General features: G+C 58.9%; 2 protein-coding genes across 3 annotated transcripts; both read left to right on the top strand.

Annotated features, from left to right (window-relative positions):
* Positions 1 to 689: 689 nt before the first annotated feature.
* On the top strand, positions 690 to 5,326 carry LOC104054460 (membrane primary amine oxidase). Of its 2 annotated transcripts, XM_054088160.1 has the most exons (4): positions 692 to 2,403; positions 2,490 to 2,775; positions 3,922 to 4,051; positions 4,204 to 5,326. In XM_054088160.1, the coding sequence occupies exons 1-4, from the start codon at positions 834 to 836 to the stop codon at positions 4,504 to 4,506; spliced, it is 2,289 nt and encodes a 762-aa protein (XP_053944135.1). In that variant the 5' UTR covers positions 692 to 833; the 3' UTR covers positions 4,507 to 5,326. The 2 variants fall into 2 exon arrangements, with proteins under 2 accessions (XP_053944136.1, XP_053944135.1); XM_054088161.1 differs by lacking the exons at positions 3,922 to 4,051; positions 4,204 to 5,326 and adding an exon at positions 3,474 to 3,915 and having other exon boundaries at positions 690 to 2,403.
* Positions 5,327 to 9,658: 4,332 nt separating this feature from the next.
* Positions 9,659 to 14,932, top strand: G6PC1 (glucose-6-phosphatase catalytic subunit 1). Its single transcript, XM_009555375.2, has 5 exons — positions 9,659 to 9,971; positions 11,105 to 11,214; positions 11,958 to 12,066; positions 12,771 to 12,886; positions 13,801 to 14,932. Exons 1-5 carry the CDS (start codon positions 9,742 to 9,744, stop codon positions 14,310 to 14,312), a joined length of 1,077 nt encoding a protein of 358 aa, XP_009553670.2. The 5' UTR covers positions 9,659 to 9,741; the 3' UTR covers positions 14,313 to 14,932.
* The last annotated feature ends 297 nt before the right edge of the window (positions 14,933 to 15,229 follow it).

Consider the following 15,229-nt stretch of genomic DNA (forward strand, 5'->3'; position numbering starts at 1 on the left):
GGATGGGGCAGTCACCACTGCTCTGGGCAACCTGGGCCAGTGCTTCACCACTCTCATGGTGAAGAAATTCTTCCTTATATCAAGCTTAAATCTGCCCCTCTCCAGTTTATACCCGTTCCCCCTCATCCTATCACCACAAGCCTTCTTGAACAGTCCCTCTCCAGCTTTCTTGTAGCCCCTTCAGGTACTGGAAGGTCACTCTATGATCTCCTCGGAGTGTTCTCTTCTCCAGGCTGAAACCATTGAGGTGCAGCACCCTTGAGGTGGTGATGAGCAGCTGTCCCCTCCCTCCCAGCTGCAGGACCGGTGCATTTCCATGCATGGAATCACTGGCGTGCAACGCTGCGATCTCTCTGCTCCGGCTGTAGAGGCAGAATGTGGCCGTGGTGCTGTGCTCAGCAGTGCTCTGCAAAGAGGAATATCATCCTTACGGTCTCTGCTGCCTGCCTGGCTGTTTGCCTCCGCAGGGTTAAGAGAAGGAGGTGTAGGGAGATGCATTTCTTTTCCCCCAAGAGACTGGACGTGTCGTCTCCAAGGTCTGCAGTGTAGCACGTGGGATGAGAACGGAAGGACATATGTACAAGCATTAAGTTTACTTAAAATTATGACCCACAGGGGAGGCAGAGCAAAGCTGCCTTTTATGGTTCTCAGCAATTCCTGGGCAAATCTGAACATCCCCCTCTGAGCTCCTCTGGGCTGTTCCCTGCTGAGAAAGAAAGGCAAAACCCAAACCCACCCAAACCCATCCCCTTCTGTTAGCGGTTTGTTGGGAGGATTCTGCAGCTGGAAACCCGCCCTGCGAGCCTGCAGGAGCTCTCAGAGCCTCAGCAGACATGAACGTGAAAACGGTGCTCATCCTCCTCGTTCTGGCTTTAGCCACGATATTCGCTTTAGTCTGTGTGTTGCTGACCAGAGGAAGAGCCCCCAGCACCTGCCAGCACCGGCCCCCGCCGCAGGATGACACCGATGATGACCGGAGCCTGGTCTTTGCCGATCTGACACCGGAGGAGATGGTGCAAGTGGTGCGGTACCTGCAGAGAAACCTTGGGGTGCAACTGGTGGATGCCTCGCGTGCCAAGCCCTCCGACAACTGCATCGCCTCCGTCGACGTGCAGATCCCCGCCAAGGCAGAGGTGCTGCGGTTCCTGGACGGTGGGGGGACTCGCCCGCCCCGGGAGGCGTTGGCTGTGCTGTACTTTGGGAACCAGGCAGACCCCAACATCACCGAGTACGTGGTGGGTCCGCTGCCATCGCCGATGTACCACCGGGACGTCACGGTGCAGAAGTACGGGGGGAAACTGCCGTACCACCGCAGACCTTTTACCAGCAAGGAGTTAATGGATATCAACACCCTCATTCAGCAGGAGCTGAGAAAGGCACCACGATTCCTCACGGCGTGTTGCCAGTCTGACGGGACTGATCTGGCTCCACTCGTAACAGCCCCACCGGGCTTCAAGTCTGGTGACCGCATGACTTGGTTTGTCCTTTTCCACAACGTGCCTGGCACCGGTTACTACCTCTCACCGGTGGGGCTGGAGGTGCTGGTGGACCACAAGGACCTCCAGGTCTCTCGCTGGCATCTGCGCCAAGTTTTCTACAATGGCCAGTACTTTGCCAGCACAGGGGAACTAGAGGAGAAATTTTTGGCCAACTCGGTTGAGGTCATCAGGATCGAGAAGCCCCAGGATGATGCAGTGCTGGGCTCGCTGAGACCCCGGCAGCTGCCTGGCCCCCCACAACCGCTGCAGTATGAGCCCCAGGGTCCCCGCTACAGCGTCAGAGATAACCACATCACCTTCCAGGGCTGGAGCATCGCTTTTGGTATAAAACCCAGCTCCGGTCCACGTCTCTTTGATATCAGGTACCGTGGAGAGAGGATTGTCTATGAGCTGAGCCTCCAGGAAGCCGTCGCCATGTATGGCTCCAACTGCCCCGGGGGAATGTCAACCCGCTACCTTGATGGGAGCTTTGGCATGGGCAGGTTTGCCTATGAGCTTGTCCGGGGCCTCGACTGCCCCTACACGGCGACCTACGTGGATCGGCACTACCTGGTGGATTCTGACGCTCCTCAAACCAACCAAAAGTCGCTCTGCATTTTTGAACACGACGCTGCCATCCCTCTACGGCGCCATTTCTCTGACTCGCAGTCCTTCTACTATGGTGGGCTGCGGAAAAATACACTGGTCATCCGTGCCATCTCCACTCTCATCAACTATGACTACGTCTGGGACTTCATGTTCCATGGTAATGGGGCCCTGGAGGTCCGAATGCACGCTACCGGCTACATCAGCTCCTCCTTTTTCCACGACCGAGGGGTCAACTATGGCAATAGGGTTGGGCCCCACACGCTGGGGACGATGCACCTCCATAACATCCACTACAAGGTGGACTTGGATGTTGACGGTAGGTCTGGATGCCTTTGTGTGTGGCTGTGGTTTGCTGTGGGCTACGGTGCGGAGGTTGAGGGGGGTTTCCCTTCTGCTTCACAGGGCAGCTGAACTCTGTGGAGACCCAGGACATGGAGTATGAGCTTGTGAAAGCCCCCTGGAGCATGCAGAACACCATTGAGCGGCTGTACCTCCGCAGGAAGGAGCTGCAGAAGGAGGATGAGGCAGCCTTCATACTCAATGCCCCCATGCCCCGCTACATCTCCTTTGCCAGCTCCAAGTCCAACAAGTGGGGGCATTCACGCAGCTACCGTATCCAGATCGTCAGCTTTGCTGGAGAGCACCTACCCATCAGCAGCCCCATGGAGAGGTCCATCAGCTGGGGCAGGTGGGTGCCGGGGCCGGGGTGTGCGTGGCCCTCATCCCTTCTCCTCCCAGCTGTGTCCCTGGCTGCTCTTGCTTCCCAGCAAATGGAAATGTTGATGATTTGAAGGTTGGAGGATCTCCCTTATGAGGAAAGGCTGAGAGAGTTGAGGTTGTTCAGCCTGGAGAAGGCTCCAGGGAGACCTCAGAGCAGCTTCCAGGAGTGAAAGGGGCTCCTGGAAAACTGGGGAGGGGCTGTTGATCAGGGAGGGCAGAGGGAGGATGACCGGGAATGGTTTTTAGCTGAAAGAGGGGAGATTGAGATGAGATTTTAGGGAGAAATGTTTTCCCATGAGGGTGGGGAGGCCCTGGCCCAGGCTGCCCAGAGCAGTGGTGGTGCCCCATCGCTGGAGGGGTTCAAGGCCAGGTTGGATGGAGCTTCGAGCAACCGGATCCAGTGGGAGGTGTCCCTGGCACACACTTAGGACTGGATGGGCTTTAAGGTTCCTTCCAACCCAAACCATTCCATGATTTTATGGTTCTCAGCCTGTGCTGGGCTGCAGGGAAGGGTTAAACAGCCAACATGAATATGTTTTGGCTTTGAAAATCCCTGGAAAAATTGCTCAATGACATTTGTTCATAGCAGTTTACAGGCAGGAATCTGACCCCAGATAAGATTAATTTAGAGCAATCAAATGTGTTTTTCCCTGTGAGGGTAACCAGGCTGGAGAACAAACTCCCAAGGGAAACACGGGCATCCCCAGGTCTTGACCATCTTCATGCGAGGACAGAATGTCTTGGAAAGTGCTTGGGATGAGCACAGCGCTGGCTCCCTGCCAGGGTGAAGTTTAGCAGCTTGTGTTTTGGAGTTCAAAACGTCTCTGGCTGACGGAAGCGCATTGGGCAGCCGCCGCAGCAGCTGCGTTTGGATCCGTTTGTGTTTCCCAGCTGTGCTGGAGCAGCCACAGGCAGCAAGCGATCCCCCGCAAGCCCAAAGGTGCTGGGGTTGTTGCCCATAGCTGCTGCACTGGTCCCTACCAGCCTTTCCCTCCCTGACCTAAGACACACCAGGTCCTCCCAAGGGATGCATCCGGCCCCAATTTGCTGCTGCAACGCAGCATCACCAGCCCCGTGCTGGCAGGATGAGTCCCTCTGCCCCCTGTGCTGGTAGGTACAAGCTGGCCGTCACCCGGCGCAAGGAAGAGGAGCCCACCAGCACCAGCATCTACAACCAGAATGACCCCTGGACACCCACCGTCGCCTTCGCTGACTTCATCAACAATGAGACCATCGCCAACCAGGTGAGCTGGGGTCCCCTGGGTGGAGGGGAGCCGAGCGCTCCAGGTGCTGTCCTGGCCAGTGGCTTCACCCATCCCACAGCCAAACTGGGTGGCTGTTGGGTTGGAAGGGTCCGACTGAGCCTGATGGAGTGCTTGGCTCCCCTTCTGCCCAGGACCTGGTTGCCTGGATCTCTGTGGGGTTCCTACACGTCCCCCATGCTGAAGACGTCCCCAACACGGCAACAGTGGGGACTGGGGTTGGCTTTTTCCTGAGGCCCTACAACTATTTTGACGAGGACCCCTCAGTGGACTCACCTGACAGCGTCTACTTCAGCAGCGAGCAGGATGTTGCTGGGTGCAAGAACAACCCCCTCGCCTGCCTGCCCACCACCGCCACCTGTGCCCCCCAACTGCCTCCCTTCCGCTATGGGGGCTTCCTCAACCTCAGCGTGGCCCCATCATCTGGCGAGCACTGACTGGGCTGGGGCCACCGCTGCCCCCGTCCCCTCCAGCGAGGGCTGCCCGTGCTCAGCCACCGGGTACATCCTTGGAGGGCATCCACAGAGGGGCTCTGGCAGCAGTGGTGGGTGCAGACCAGCTCTGCTGCTGCACCAGGACCTGTCCACCCCACACTCAGGTTGTTGTGTGCTCAGGGCCAGGTTTTTGAAGGAGCTCAGCTCTCGTTTTGGCACCACGTTGCTGCCCAAAGCAGATTCGAAGCCTCTGAGAAACAGCCCCTAGGAGTGATTTTTGGAGACTCCATCCAAGAGACCACTCAAAGGGCTGTGGGGTGCCCAGAGCTGCTCTTCCCCATTGGGACTGGGACTCCTGCTACCTCCTCAAGGTAGGTTGATGCTCAAGGGTGATGGTGCCACACAGGGCTGGGCACTGCACAAAGCTGCAGGTCCCTTTGGAGTCATGGTCCACGCTGAGGTTCTGCTCAAGGTGGAGGGAGCAGGTGGTGTGGGAACCGCTGTGACACTGGGCCATGGGCACCCAGCATCTCCAGGATGCCCGAAATGTCCACCTGGCCCTTGGGCTGCTGTAGCTCCAGGGCTGCTGGGACCCAGGAGACCCTGGGTGCTGTGGTGATGCCAGCCTCTGGGAACAGGGATGGGAACAGAGATGGGGATGGGAACTGGGATGGGGGATGATGCCCTGGGCTGCACCAGGAGCCCATGAACGGAGCTCACTGCAGGACTGTGGGATGGGTTCTCCTCGGGCTGCTCTGCCTTCTGTCCACCCTTCCCAATAAACTGGCACTCAGGTGCTCTTCCTGACCGAATTTTTGTGTAGTTCATGGGTGCTGCTGCGGCTCCTGTGACTGGTGGCCAGAACCTCGGCACTGCTGACGCTACTGCCCGATAACGGTCCTGGCTCAGCTCTGTGGTGTTTGGGGGGGTCCAAGGGCCATGAGGCCAATGCAGCTCCTGTCCCGGCTGCATGAGCACGCACCAGCCATGCTCTTGGACCCTGGGTGCTGGCAGGAGGCTCCCGACAGGGAATATGGGACAAACAAGGGAGTTAATGTGTAACGGCTGTACCGAGCTGTATTAATCGGTTCTGGCCTTGGCTGCTGCCCGGTGCGCTCAGCCCCCACTGGTGCAGGGCCCCTTGCTCCTGCCCCCATGGCTACATGCACAGCCCTGGGGTGCAGGATCTGGCAGCTTCCAGAGCCCATCCCTGCAGCGCCAGGCCGGGCAGGGGACACAGAGGGTGAGGCGGTTCAGCTCCAGCCTCGCGGCGCTGGCACGTGGAGGCAGATGCCAAGTGCTGCCCAACACGCTGGGGGCATGGCGAGCATCCATCCCCTCTGGTCCTTTACTGTGGGAGCTGGGTCTGCCCTGTGGCTCTGACAGACTGGAGAAGCCCTAACTGCAGAGGTGCATCCCTCCTGGATGCAGTTGGAAGGGGCGTTGGGCAGGAGGGGACAGCTCGAGGGGCACAGCTCAGTGCTATGCTATGGTGGTCTCTGGGTGACAGTGGGAGCCACGCACCTCCCAGGGCTCGGGAGAGCAGCCGAGATGCTCCCTGTGAGACGGGAAGGTCGCAGTCAGTCAGTTCCCTGCCTGCTGCTGTGTGCAAGTGTGTTTGTGATCGCCGCCTGGACTCTGCCCGCGTGCTGACGCAGGTGAGAGCAGCTCCTGTGCTGGCAGCGACGCTGCTCGCTGCCCACTGCCTGGCCCCACGCCTTGCAGCAGGCTGCGAACTTTCTGGATGAAAGACTGCGTGGCACATTACGCTGCAGCACCCGTGTCCGCTCTGCATCCCGTAACTGCAGCCAGTGCCTTGGGAATTGCAGGGAATGGTGGCCCGGAGCCAGCCGTGGCCACTACAGGCTCGCAGCTCCTGGGCTCCCAGCTGATCCTGCGCTCGCTGCGCGCAAAGCCCAGTGCAGAAACAACTTGCCCCCAGCCTGGCCTCGGTCCTCCCTGGGAAAGGCACTCTGACCAGTTTGCAACTCCCATCCTTGGCTGATGGTGCTGCCGGCACGGTTGTGTGGTGCTGGGGACGAGCCGGAGCCTGGCATGGTGCTCCCGGAGCTGGCAGCCAAGCCGGCCAGGATGCAAAAACCCCATGGTGTTCCTAAGTCAGCAGCTCCGAGCTGCCCTGGCTCTGCGGAGCAGCTTCAGGGCTACGGATTTACCCACAGCACAGGGCATGGAGCTGGCACTGGAAAACCTCTGCCAAGGGGACTCCGGTAGCAGCTCAGCCATGGATCTGTTTTGCGGAATCAAACCCTATAACCCAAAAATGCCCCTATAGGACACACAGCTTGGCCAGTGCACAGGGAGCGATGCTGGCCGGTGCTGCTCCGTTGGCAGCACAGCTCCATCAGCAGCGCTTCGGGCTCGCTCCCACCCCAGCCTCTGCCATGCTGGGAGGGGTGAGGTAGCTGTTCCAACCCTGTTTTCCATCCTCTCCCTGCTGTGGCCCGTTTCCCTGTGGTGATTTTTTCCCAAGGGGATGAGAGAATGCCGGTTCCCATCCTCCAACACCTTTTGCCCCTGTTTTCAGCTGTGAAATCTCTGGGGGAGAATTTATTGCTGACTGTTTTGAAACATTGTTGGTGGGGAAGCCAAGCCTGTCGCATTCCTTCACGCCGGCCAAAGCCACTCTCAGTTGAGGACCCTGGAATGAGCTGTTGGGGGATTTGTTTTGCAAGAGTAATTCCATTTCTGTGCAAACTTCTGCTTTGTTGGGTTTTTCTTCTGTAGTTTGGGAGCTCTGGGATGCCCGAATCCATCCCCCCTGGGTGCAGTGAGGTTGGGCTGGGAGGGACAAGGCGGAGCAGCAGGGATGTGCCTGCAGCTGGGGCTGATCCTGTAGTGTTTGCACTGCTTCTCTCCCAAGCGCTCTTGAGTTTCCTCTCCTTCATGTGCATTTCCAGTTCACGGATGGTGGCTGAGAAAACCGGCACCGTCGTGAGCCCCTGGTGCTGCCTCTCACCGCGTGCAGCCCTGGGGGTTGCCTGGCCGTGCTCCTGCATCCCAGCGCGGTGAGGGTGATGTGGCCATGCTCCATCACCAGGGATGGAGTTGGATCAGGGCAGGCTGGGCCAAGGATGCTGAGCAGGGTCAGGCTTTGGCTCTGCTCACGCTTCCCTCTGCCTGCACGCATCAGCACTGGTGTGAAGTGAGGACACCGGGAGCGATCCCGACTGCTGCTGCCCGACAGGAGCCTCCTCGGGGCTGAGGACAAGCTGCCAGCAGAGCAGGTGCGGTGCTAATCCATGACTGCAGATCCCTGCTGGCAAGCCCAACCTTGTGAGGCAGCGGGAGGCAGGTCTCCAACCATCCTACAGCCTTCAGAGCACGGGCATTTGCAAATACCTTCCGCCTTCTTCAGCCTGGCAGCTCCAAGAGTGACCCATAGCCTGTACAGGAGGGAGGGTTTGCTGTCACTTTGGCTGTTATAGAATCATAGAACGGTTTGCATGGGAAGGGACCTCAAAGCCCATCCAGTTCCACCCCGTGCCATGGGCAGGGACACCTCTCACTGGATCCGGTTGCTCCAAGCCCCATCCAACCTGGCCTTGAACCCCTCCAGGGATGGAGCAGCCACCACTGCTCTGGGCAACCTGGGCCAGGGGCTCTCCACCCTCACAAGAAAACATTTCTTCCTAAAATCTCATCTCAATCTCCCTTCTTTCAGCTGAAAACCATTCCCCTCATCCTGTCCCTGCACTCTCTGATCAAGAGCCCCTCCCCACCATTCCTGGAGCCCCTTTCACTCCTGGAAGTTGCTCTAAGCTCTCCTGGGAGCTCTCTCCTCTCCAGGCTGAACAATCCCAACTCTCTCAGCCTGTCCTCACATGGGAGGTTCTCCAGCCTTCGGATCATCTCCATGGCCTCCTCTGGACTCTCTCCAGCAGCTCCACGTCCTTCCTGTGCTCAGGACTCCAGAACTGAACACAGAGCTCCAGTTGAGTCGGACCTGGTGGGTCTCCAGGCTGTGTGCAGGTAAGGATGCTGCTGTTTGCAGGACGGAGCGCTGGACACGACCTCTGCCTGCTCTGCACCACATGGGTAGCGGTTCAAGGATCTTGACCTGAACTTTCTCGAGGAGGGAGATAAGTGATGCATTTTCACTGGCTGCTAATCATTAACGCCTCGGCAGCTCTTCGGCTGCGCTGGGCGCCGGTCGGGCACTGCGTATCCCTGTGCCAGCAGCCGTGCTGTCTGGCCAGAGCTAGGGAAGGAGGTTTCTCCTGCCAGGTTCACCCTATGTCCTCAGGCTCCTGGAAATAGCTCTCTGCGTTACTCATTCACCGTTACCTCCTGGGGAGGAACAGGATGATAAAGCTGTGGTGCCAATTGCAGCGCAGCGTGGCCGGGGCAGGGAAAGGCCAAACAGGGACCTGGCAGCGGCGAGAGGGGTGGTGTGTTTGGCTCTGTCCCTGCAGTTGGGCTATGATGGAGCAGCTCTGTGCAGGGGTTAATCCAGGGGAGCTGTGTGGGGAGGAATGCTTTCCAGGGACCTAATTTTCAAAGGTCCTTTAAGCCCACGCCGGAGATCAGAAAAACATCTCTGGCAGCCAGACTCTCTCTCCAAGCTTTGCTGAAGCTGCAGAGAGCTCCAGAAACAGCTTGGAAAGTTTCCCATTGTGCAGAGTCCTGATGAAATCAGCCTGGCGACTACCACGGCTGCAGGATGGTTTTTCATCAGCTAGAGGCTTTGATGGTGGGGGGCAGCCTGATGTGACACCACGCACAACTCAATCCATGCTTCTGGGCATCCCTGGGATGCTCTGGTGGTGCGTGGGGTGAGGGATGGGAGAACCACCCCAGCGAGGGGCTGCAGCAGCTCTGCAGCGCTGTCGGAGCGCAGGCACTCCAATCTCCTCTCTGACAGCAGAGTAGACGCCACGGTAACGTGGGAGCAGTCGTGGTGACACGAGGTGGCATGCAGGGTCCCCCAGAGTGAGGCAGCCAGAGGGGATGGTGTGGGGAAGGGTTAAGGTGCTGGTGCCGAGCACCCCACGCTCCTCGCCGCTTGTTTTTCCCTTTTTATGTAAGCTGTTCCAAACATGTTTGTAACAACCCCCCGGTGATGCACCTTTGGCAAAAGTGGTTTTGGGTCCAAAGATCAGTGCTGGGACAAGCGACCTGCCTGCAGCAAACAAGAGCCTCCAGAGTATAAAACACCGGCGGCGCAGCGGAGCGCGGGACAGCCCGAGCCGCGCCGTGGGGCAGCGGCTGCAAGGGAGGATGGAGGCCAGCATGGACCTCCTGCATCACAGGGGCATCCAGGCGACGCACTGGCTGCAGGAGCACTTCCAGGGTTCCCAGGACTTGTTTCTCTTCATCTCCTTCGCTGCTGACCTCAGGAATGCTTTCTTTGTCCTCTTCCCTATCTGGTTCCACCTCAGCGAGTCGGTGGGCATCAGGCTCATCTGGGTGGCCGTGATCGGCGACTGGCTCAACCTCGTCTTCAAGTGGTGAGTGGCCCTGTGCCACAGCTCTCTCCGGGTGTGTTGGCACAGCTGGACTAACGCGGGCCAGATGTGCGCTCTCAGCCTTGATCCTGGTGTTAAACAAAGACCAGAGTTGAGCCCCCAGCTTAGCAGTGGTCGTGGCTGCTCCTTCCCAAGCTGTGTGGCAACGGCTCCCCCCTTTCCAGTAGCCAGGCAGAGGTGGAGCCTTCTGCAAAGAGAGTCCTTCACCATCTCCCAGAGCTGCAGTTCTGCGTGGGGGCTGCACGGAGCCCCTCGCCGTGGGGGCTGTGGGGGATCCTGGCAGGCTCTGATGTGCAGGATCAGGGCTTGGATCCCCTCCAGTCTTTTAGGTGAGTGTTTCCCATGGCCTGATGTTCCCTTCCTATCCATGGCTGGTAACCGCTGGCGTCATTGGCACAAAAGGAGCCGTGGTGGGGAGCACAGAAGGGATCCGACCACTGTTCCAGGCATGGGATGACCTCATTGGCAGCATCAGTTGTACCATGGGGCTGATCCACCCTGGCATCACAGCCTGGCACTGCTCAGCATCAGATGGTAACCATGGTGCCATCTCCATGAGCCATAGACTGTGGTACCAGCAGCTGGAGGGATGGTGGATCCACATAGTGCGAACCCCGCAGGTACATCACAGCATCCCAAAGTTTTGGGGCTGCGTGTGCACAAGCTGCATCCTGCATCCCTGCAGCAGGAGCCGGCATTGTGGTCGGGCAGGGTGCCGGCTGCCTTGGCTCTGTGCAGCTCAAATCCCTTGGGATGTCCATGCTACCTGCAGGTATAGCAAGGATGGGTGGCCTCTGCCTCTGATGCCACCATGAGGCAGTTGTTCTTGGCTGGAAAAAGACTTGAAAGGAGCAGACACCGCTCCTTTTCCTCACTGCACTGACTTGCTTCCAGGAAATTCTTGCTCTTCCCCTTCAGGGATGGGGGATGAGGACACAGACAGGCAGTGCTGGCTGTTGGGACCAAGTGACAAGCTGGATGTTCTGTTGGGATGCCCTGGACCACTCACGGATTGTTTGCCTCTTCCAGCTCCAAAGCCAAAGCTGAAACTGCAGCCGTGCACACTTGCTCTGGTGCCCAGGATCCCTACAGTCCCCATTCTCCTTTCTTTTCAGGATCCTCTTTGGGGAGAGACCGTACTGGTGGGTCCACGAGACGGATTATTACAGCAACACCTCTGCCCCAGAGATCCAGCAGTTCCCGCTCACCTGTGAAACTGGCCCTGGTAGGGTCTCCCCACTCCCATAGGGTCTCCCCCACGCTGGCGAGGTCCCCCAACCCTCGCTGGGGCAGGGGGCGTTTGCACACTGCGCACACAGGTCCCATCTCCGGGTCTCAGTCCCTGCAGGGAGGAGGATGCTGGCATGGCCATGGCCATGGCTGGTAGCCCACCAGCAGCACATGCCCCTCGCTAACTCCTGAGAGAAGACCAACACCGCGGCACAGCTGTGCTCCCGGGGATGCCGGCCGTGCCTGCAGCGGGTGGAGGCAGAGCAGCCCCTGCGCCGAGCAGACCTTGACCCTCGCTGCGGACGTGGCGGTTCAGCACAAACCCCTGCCCGTGCTCAGCCGCAGCCTCGCTCCGTGCCAGGGCTGCTTTCTGCCCACCGGCCCCCAAATACAAGCAGCTGCTCCGGGAGGAAAGGGTTTGCCTTGTTCTGGAGCGGCGATGCCCGTCTTTTGCCCATGGTTTTCCAGGGGAACTAGGAAAGGGCTTCAAGCATCCCCGACACTCTCGGCACGAGCCGTTGGGAATGGTCAGTGCCCTCTTGCCCGGCAGATGCTCCAGGGAACCAAAGCCATGCTCCCACACTGCCCCTGCAGCACCGCAGCTGCCAAGGGAGAAGTGCCGGGTGCCGCCCGGTGCCACAGCCCCTGGGACATGGGTGCCAGCCTGGAAGTCCCCCGGGCATGAGGGAGCAGCTGCTCAGCAGCAGGGGTCTGACCTGGGGCTCTCTTCTTGCCCAGGGAGCCCCTCCGGCCACGCCATGGGCGCAGCAGGCGTGTACTACGTCATGGTGACAGCCCTGCTTTCTGCTGCCGCGGGGAAGAAGGGCTCGAGGACACTCAAATACTGGTAAGGGGGGCACTAAAATCAGCCACGCTGGGAAGATGTTCCTCCAGAGCTGATGGGCACCCATTGAGGCACAGGGCTGTGGGAATGTGGAATCCTCAACATAAGAAGGATATGGAACTGTAGGAATGGGTCTGGGGGAGGCTACAAGGATGATCGGAGGGCTGGAGCACCTTCCCTACGAGGGCAGGCTGAGAGAGTTGGGATTGTTCAGCCTGGAGAAGAGAAGGCTCCGAGGAGATCTTAGAGTGACCTTCCAGTACCTGAAGGAGCTCCAGGAAAGCTGGAGAGGGGCTGTTCAAGAAGGCTTTGAGGGATAGAATGAGAGGGAATGGGTATAAACTGGAGAGGGGCAGATTTAGACTGGACATAAGGAGGAATTTCTTCACCATGAGAGTGGTGAGACACTGGCTCAAGTTTTCCAGGGAAGTTGTGGCTGCCCCATCCCTGGAGGTGTTCAAGGCCAGGTTGGATGGGCCTTGGGCAGCCTGAGCCAGTGGGAGGTGTCCCTGTCCACAGCAGGGGGTGGAACTGGATGGGTTTTGAGGTCACTCCTACCCCTAACTATTCTATGATTCTATGATACGGTACCTGAGGTGGGGATGGAACGCGGTTGGGCTCAGCGGGTGGACAGGCACTGTTCGGGGTACGTGACAGCAGCACTTTGGGCCGGCCGTGGCGCTGATGTGGCTGCCTGCCCCTCGCAGGGTGCTGTGGACGGTGCTCTGGACAGGGTTCTGGGCAGTTCAGGTCTGCGTCTGCCTGTCCCGAGTCTTCATTGCTGCCCACTTCCCCCATCAGGTCATCGTGGGGGTCATCTCAGGTGAGTACATCGGATCTGGGCTGGAAAACAGCGCGCACGGCACTGGTCAGGAAGGGTTCACAGCCTGATGGACGTGTGGGAGTCATGACACAAAGCTGTGACCATGGTTCTGCAATTACTGCCCTCCTCGTCACGGGCAGGATGCCATCAGTCTGTGGCTTTGTCCCTATCCCGTTTGAGGCGTGAGTCCCAGCTGGGCAGGCAGAGCACTGCGAGCCACTGTTGGGATCTGGGACAGTGTCCTCCCACACGAGGCCAGGCTGAGACAGTTGGGGTTGTTCAGCCTGGAGAAGAGAAGGCTCCAGGGAGACCTTAGAGCAGCTTCCAGGACTGAAAGGGGCTCCAGGAAAGCTGAGGAGGGGCTCTGCATCAGGGAGTGCAGGGAGAGGATGAGGGGGAGCGGTTTTCAGCTGAAAGAGGGGGGATTGAGATGAGATCTCAGGAAGAAATGTTTTCCTGTGAGGGTGGGGAGGCCCTGGCCCAGGTTGCCCAGAGCAGTGGTGGCTGCCCCATCCTTGGAGGGGTTCCAGGCCAGGTTGGATGGGGCTTGGAGCAACCAAATCCAGTGGGAGGTGTCCCTTCCCATGGCAGGGGGTGGAATTGTATGGATTTGAAGGTTCCTTCCAACTCAAATCATTCCATGATTCTATAATTCTATGACAGTGAGCGTGGCCCGAAGGCAGGGCAGGCTTAGGATGTGAAAAGGTCCTCATCAGAATAGGTTGTCTGAGAGCAATGGGGTGTAGTGGTGGACTTCGGGACATCCAGCAGCGTGCAGGAGCACCCAGGTGCCCCCTGGCACATGACCCCTGCTGGAGCACCAAGGGCTGCAGGGTCTGCTCAGCTCCACCACCTTCAGGCAGGCAATCATTAGCTGATTGGCACCACGTCCTCTTCCACTTTGTTACCGGCAGGGGTGGCCGTGGCCAAGACCTTCCAGCACGTCCACTGCATCTACCACGCCAGTCTCCGCTGGTACCTGGGCGTCACCTTCTTCCTCTTCAGCTTCGCCCTGGGCTTCTACCTGCTGCTGCGGACAGTCGGCGTGGACCTGCTCTGGACACTGGAGAAGGCGCAGACATGGTGCGCCCACCCTGAGTGGGTCCACATCGACACCACCCCCTTCGCCAGCCTCCTCCGCAACCTGGGCATCCTCTTCGGGCTGGGGCTGGCCCTCAACTCCCACATGTATCTGGAAAGCTGCCGGGGGAAGCAGGAACGACGGCTGCCCTTCCGCCTAGGCTGCATCGCCGCCTCCCTCCTCATCCTACACCTCTTTGATGCCTTCAAGCCACCCTCTCACATGCAGCTGCTCTTCTACGCCCTCTCCTTCTGCAAGAGCGCTGCCGTGCCGCTGGCCACTGTTGGCCTCATCCCCTACTGTGTCTCCCAGCTCCTGGCCACGCAGGACAAGAAGGCTGTCTAGGAGCATCCCTGCAGGGGATGGTGTTCCCGGGCAGGTGGTTGCCCCAGCTCTGGGCTTGGGGACACTCATCAGACCATGGCTGCACCCCAGCCTGCTGTTTGCCCCCCGTTAAATCTGCACAGACTGACTCCACACCGGGAGTGGACCGCAACAGCTGGCAGTGCTGCCGGATCGCTCCCGTGGCACTGACCCACAATTCCAGTCGTGTAGTAGGATCGGGCTGTCTGCGGCCAGCGGATGGCCCAGGGAGTCCAGGGCTCTTCCAGTTGCTCTTCCCATCCTTCTCCTCCTCAGCTCCGGACCAGGCAGCAGCAAAGGGAAGCCCCTGCACTCCCCTGCAGCGCTGGAGACAGCAGGGTGCTCACTCTTGGGTGTTGGGGGGCTGCTGGCGAGGTGCCTCTGTTACAGGAACGGGCAGACACTGTGATTTGGAGATAAAACACGGAGCTTGCGGGAGCTCCTCCAACCCGAGGTGCTCAGTGGTCACTGCCGCGTGATGCAGCACACGGTACACAGCCGCATCTGTGTGTATACGTATATAACACATATCTATATGTACATATACCTGTGCGTGTGTCTGTAAAGAAGAGGGATTTTATTAAAGCCAAAGGTGTGTTTGGCTGGGGAGCTCTCTCACTGCCTGGTGAGGTGGGTTTCAGCTCCTGGGGTCAGAGACGGCAGCGGTTGCTGCTGGTGGATGAAGGATGTCTCTCCTGCGGCACTGCTCCTACCGTCACCTGCAAGGCATGGTCAAAGCACTGGGAAAAGCACCACCAGGTTCCCCTGGTCCTTGTTGCCTTTCACCCCTGCGTGCAGTCGGATGCAGCCGTGTTGCTTTTTGCACTGTTCATCCAAGGTTTGTGGGTGCACCTTGTGCCAGGAACAGGGATGCGCTCGTGCATCACCTCTGCTTATGA

This window comes from Cuculus canorus, chromosome 25, assembly GCF_017976375.1.
Source record: "Cuculus canorus isolate bCucCan1 chromosome 25, bCucCan1.pri, whole genome shotgun sequence".
NCBI classification, from domain to species: domain Eukaryota; kingdom Metazoa; phylum Chordata; class Aves; order Cuculiformes; family Cuculidae; genus Cuculus; species Cuculus canorus.

Bases quoted from the DNA above. Each gene is read 5' to 3' on its own strand.
- LOC104054460 (XM_054088160.1), top strand. From the start codon at position 834: ATGAACGTGAAAACGGTGCTCATCCTCCTCGTTCTGGCTTTAGCCACG. The intron at 2,776-3,921 runs GTGGGTGCCGGG...CTGTGCTGGTAG, and splicing joins AGGTCCATCAGCTGGGGCAG to GTACAAGCTGGCCGTCACCC. The intron at 4,052-4,203 runs GTGAGCTGGGGT...CCTTCTGCCCAG, and splicing joins ATGAGACCATCGCCAACCAG to GACCTGGTTGCCTGGATCTC.
- G6PC1 (XM_009555375.2), top strand. From the start codon at position 9,742: ATGGAGGCCAGCATGGACCTCCTGCATCACAGGGGCATCCAGGCGACG. The intron at 11,215-11,957 runs GTAGGGTCTCCC...CTTCTTGCCCAG, and splicing joins CACCTGTGAAACTGGCCCTG to GGAGCCCCTCCGGCCACGCC. The intron at 12,067-12,770 runs GTAAGGGGGGCA...TGCCCCTCGCAG, and splicing joins TCGAGGACACTCAAATACTG to GGTGCTGTGGACGGTGCTCT.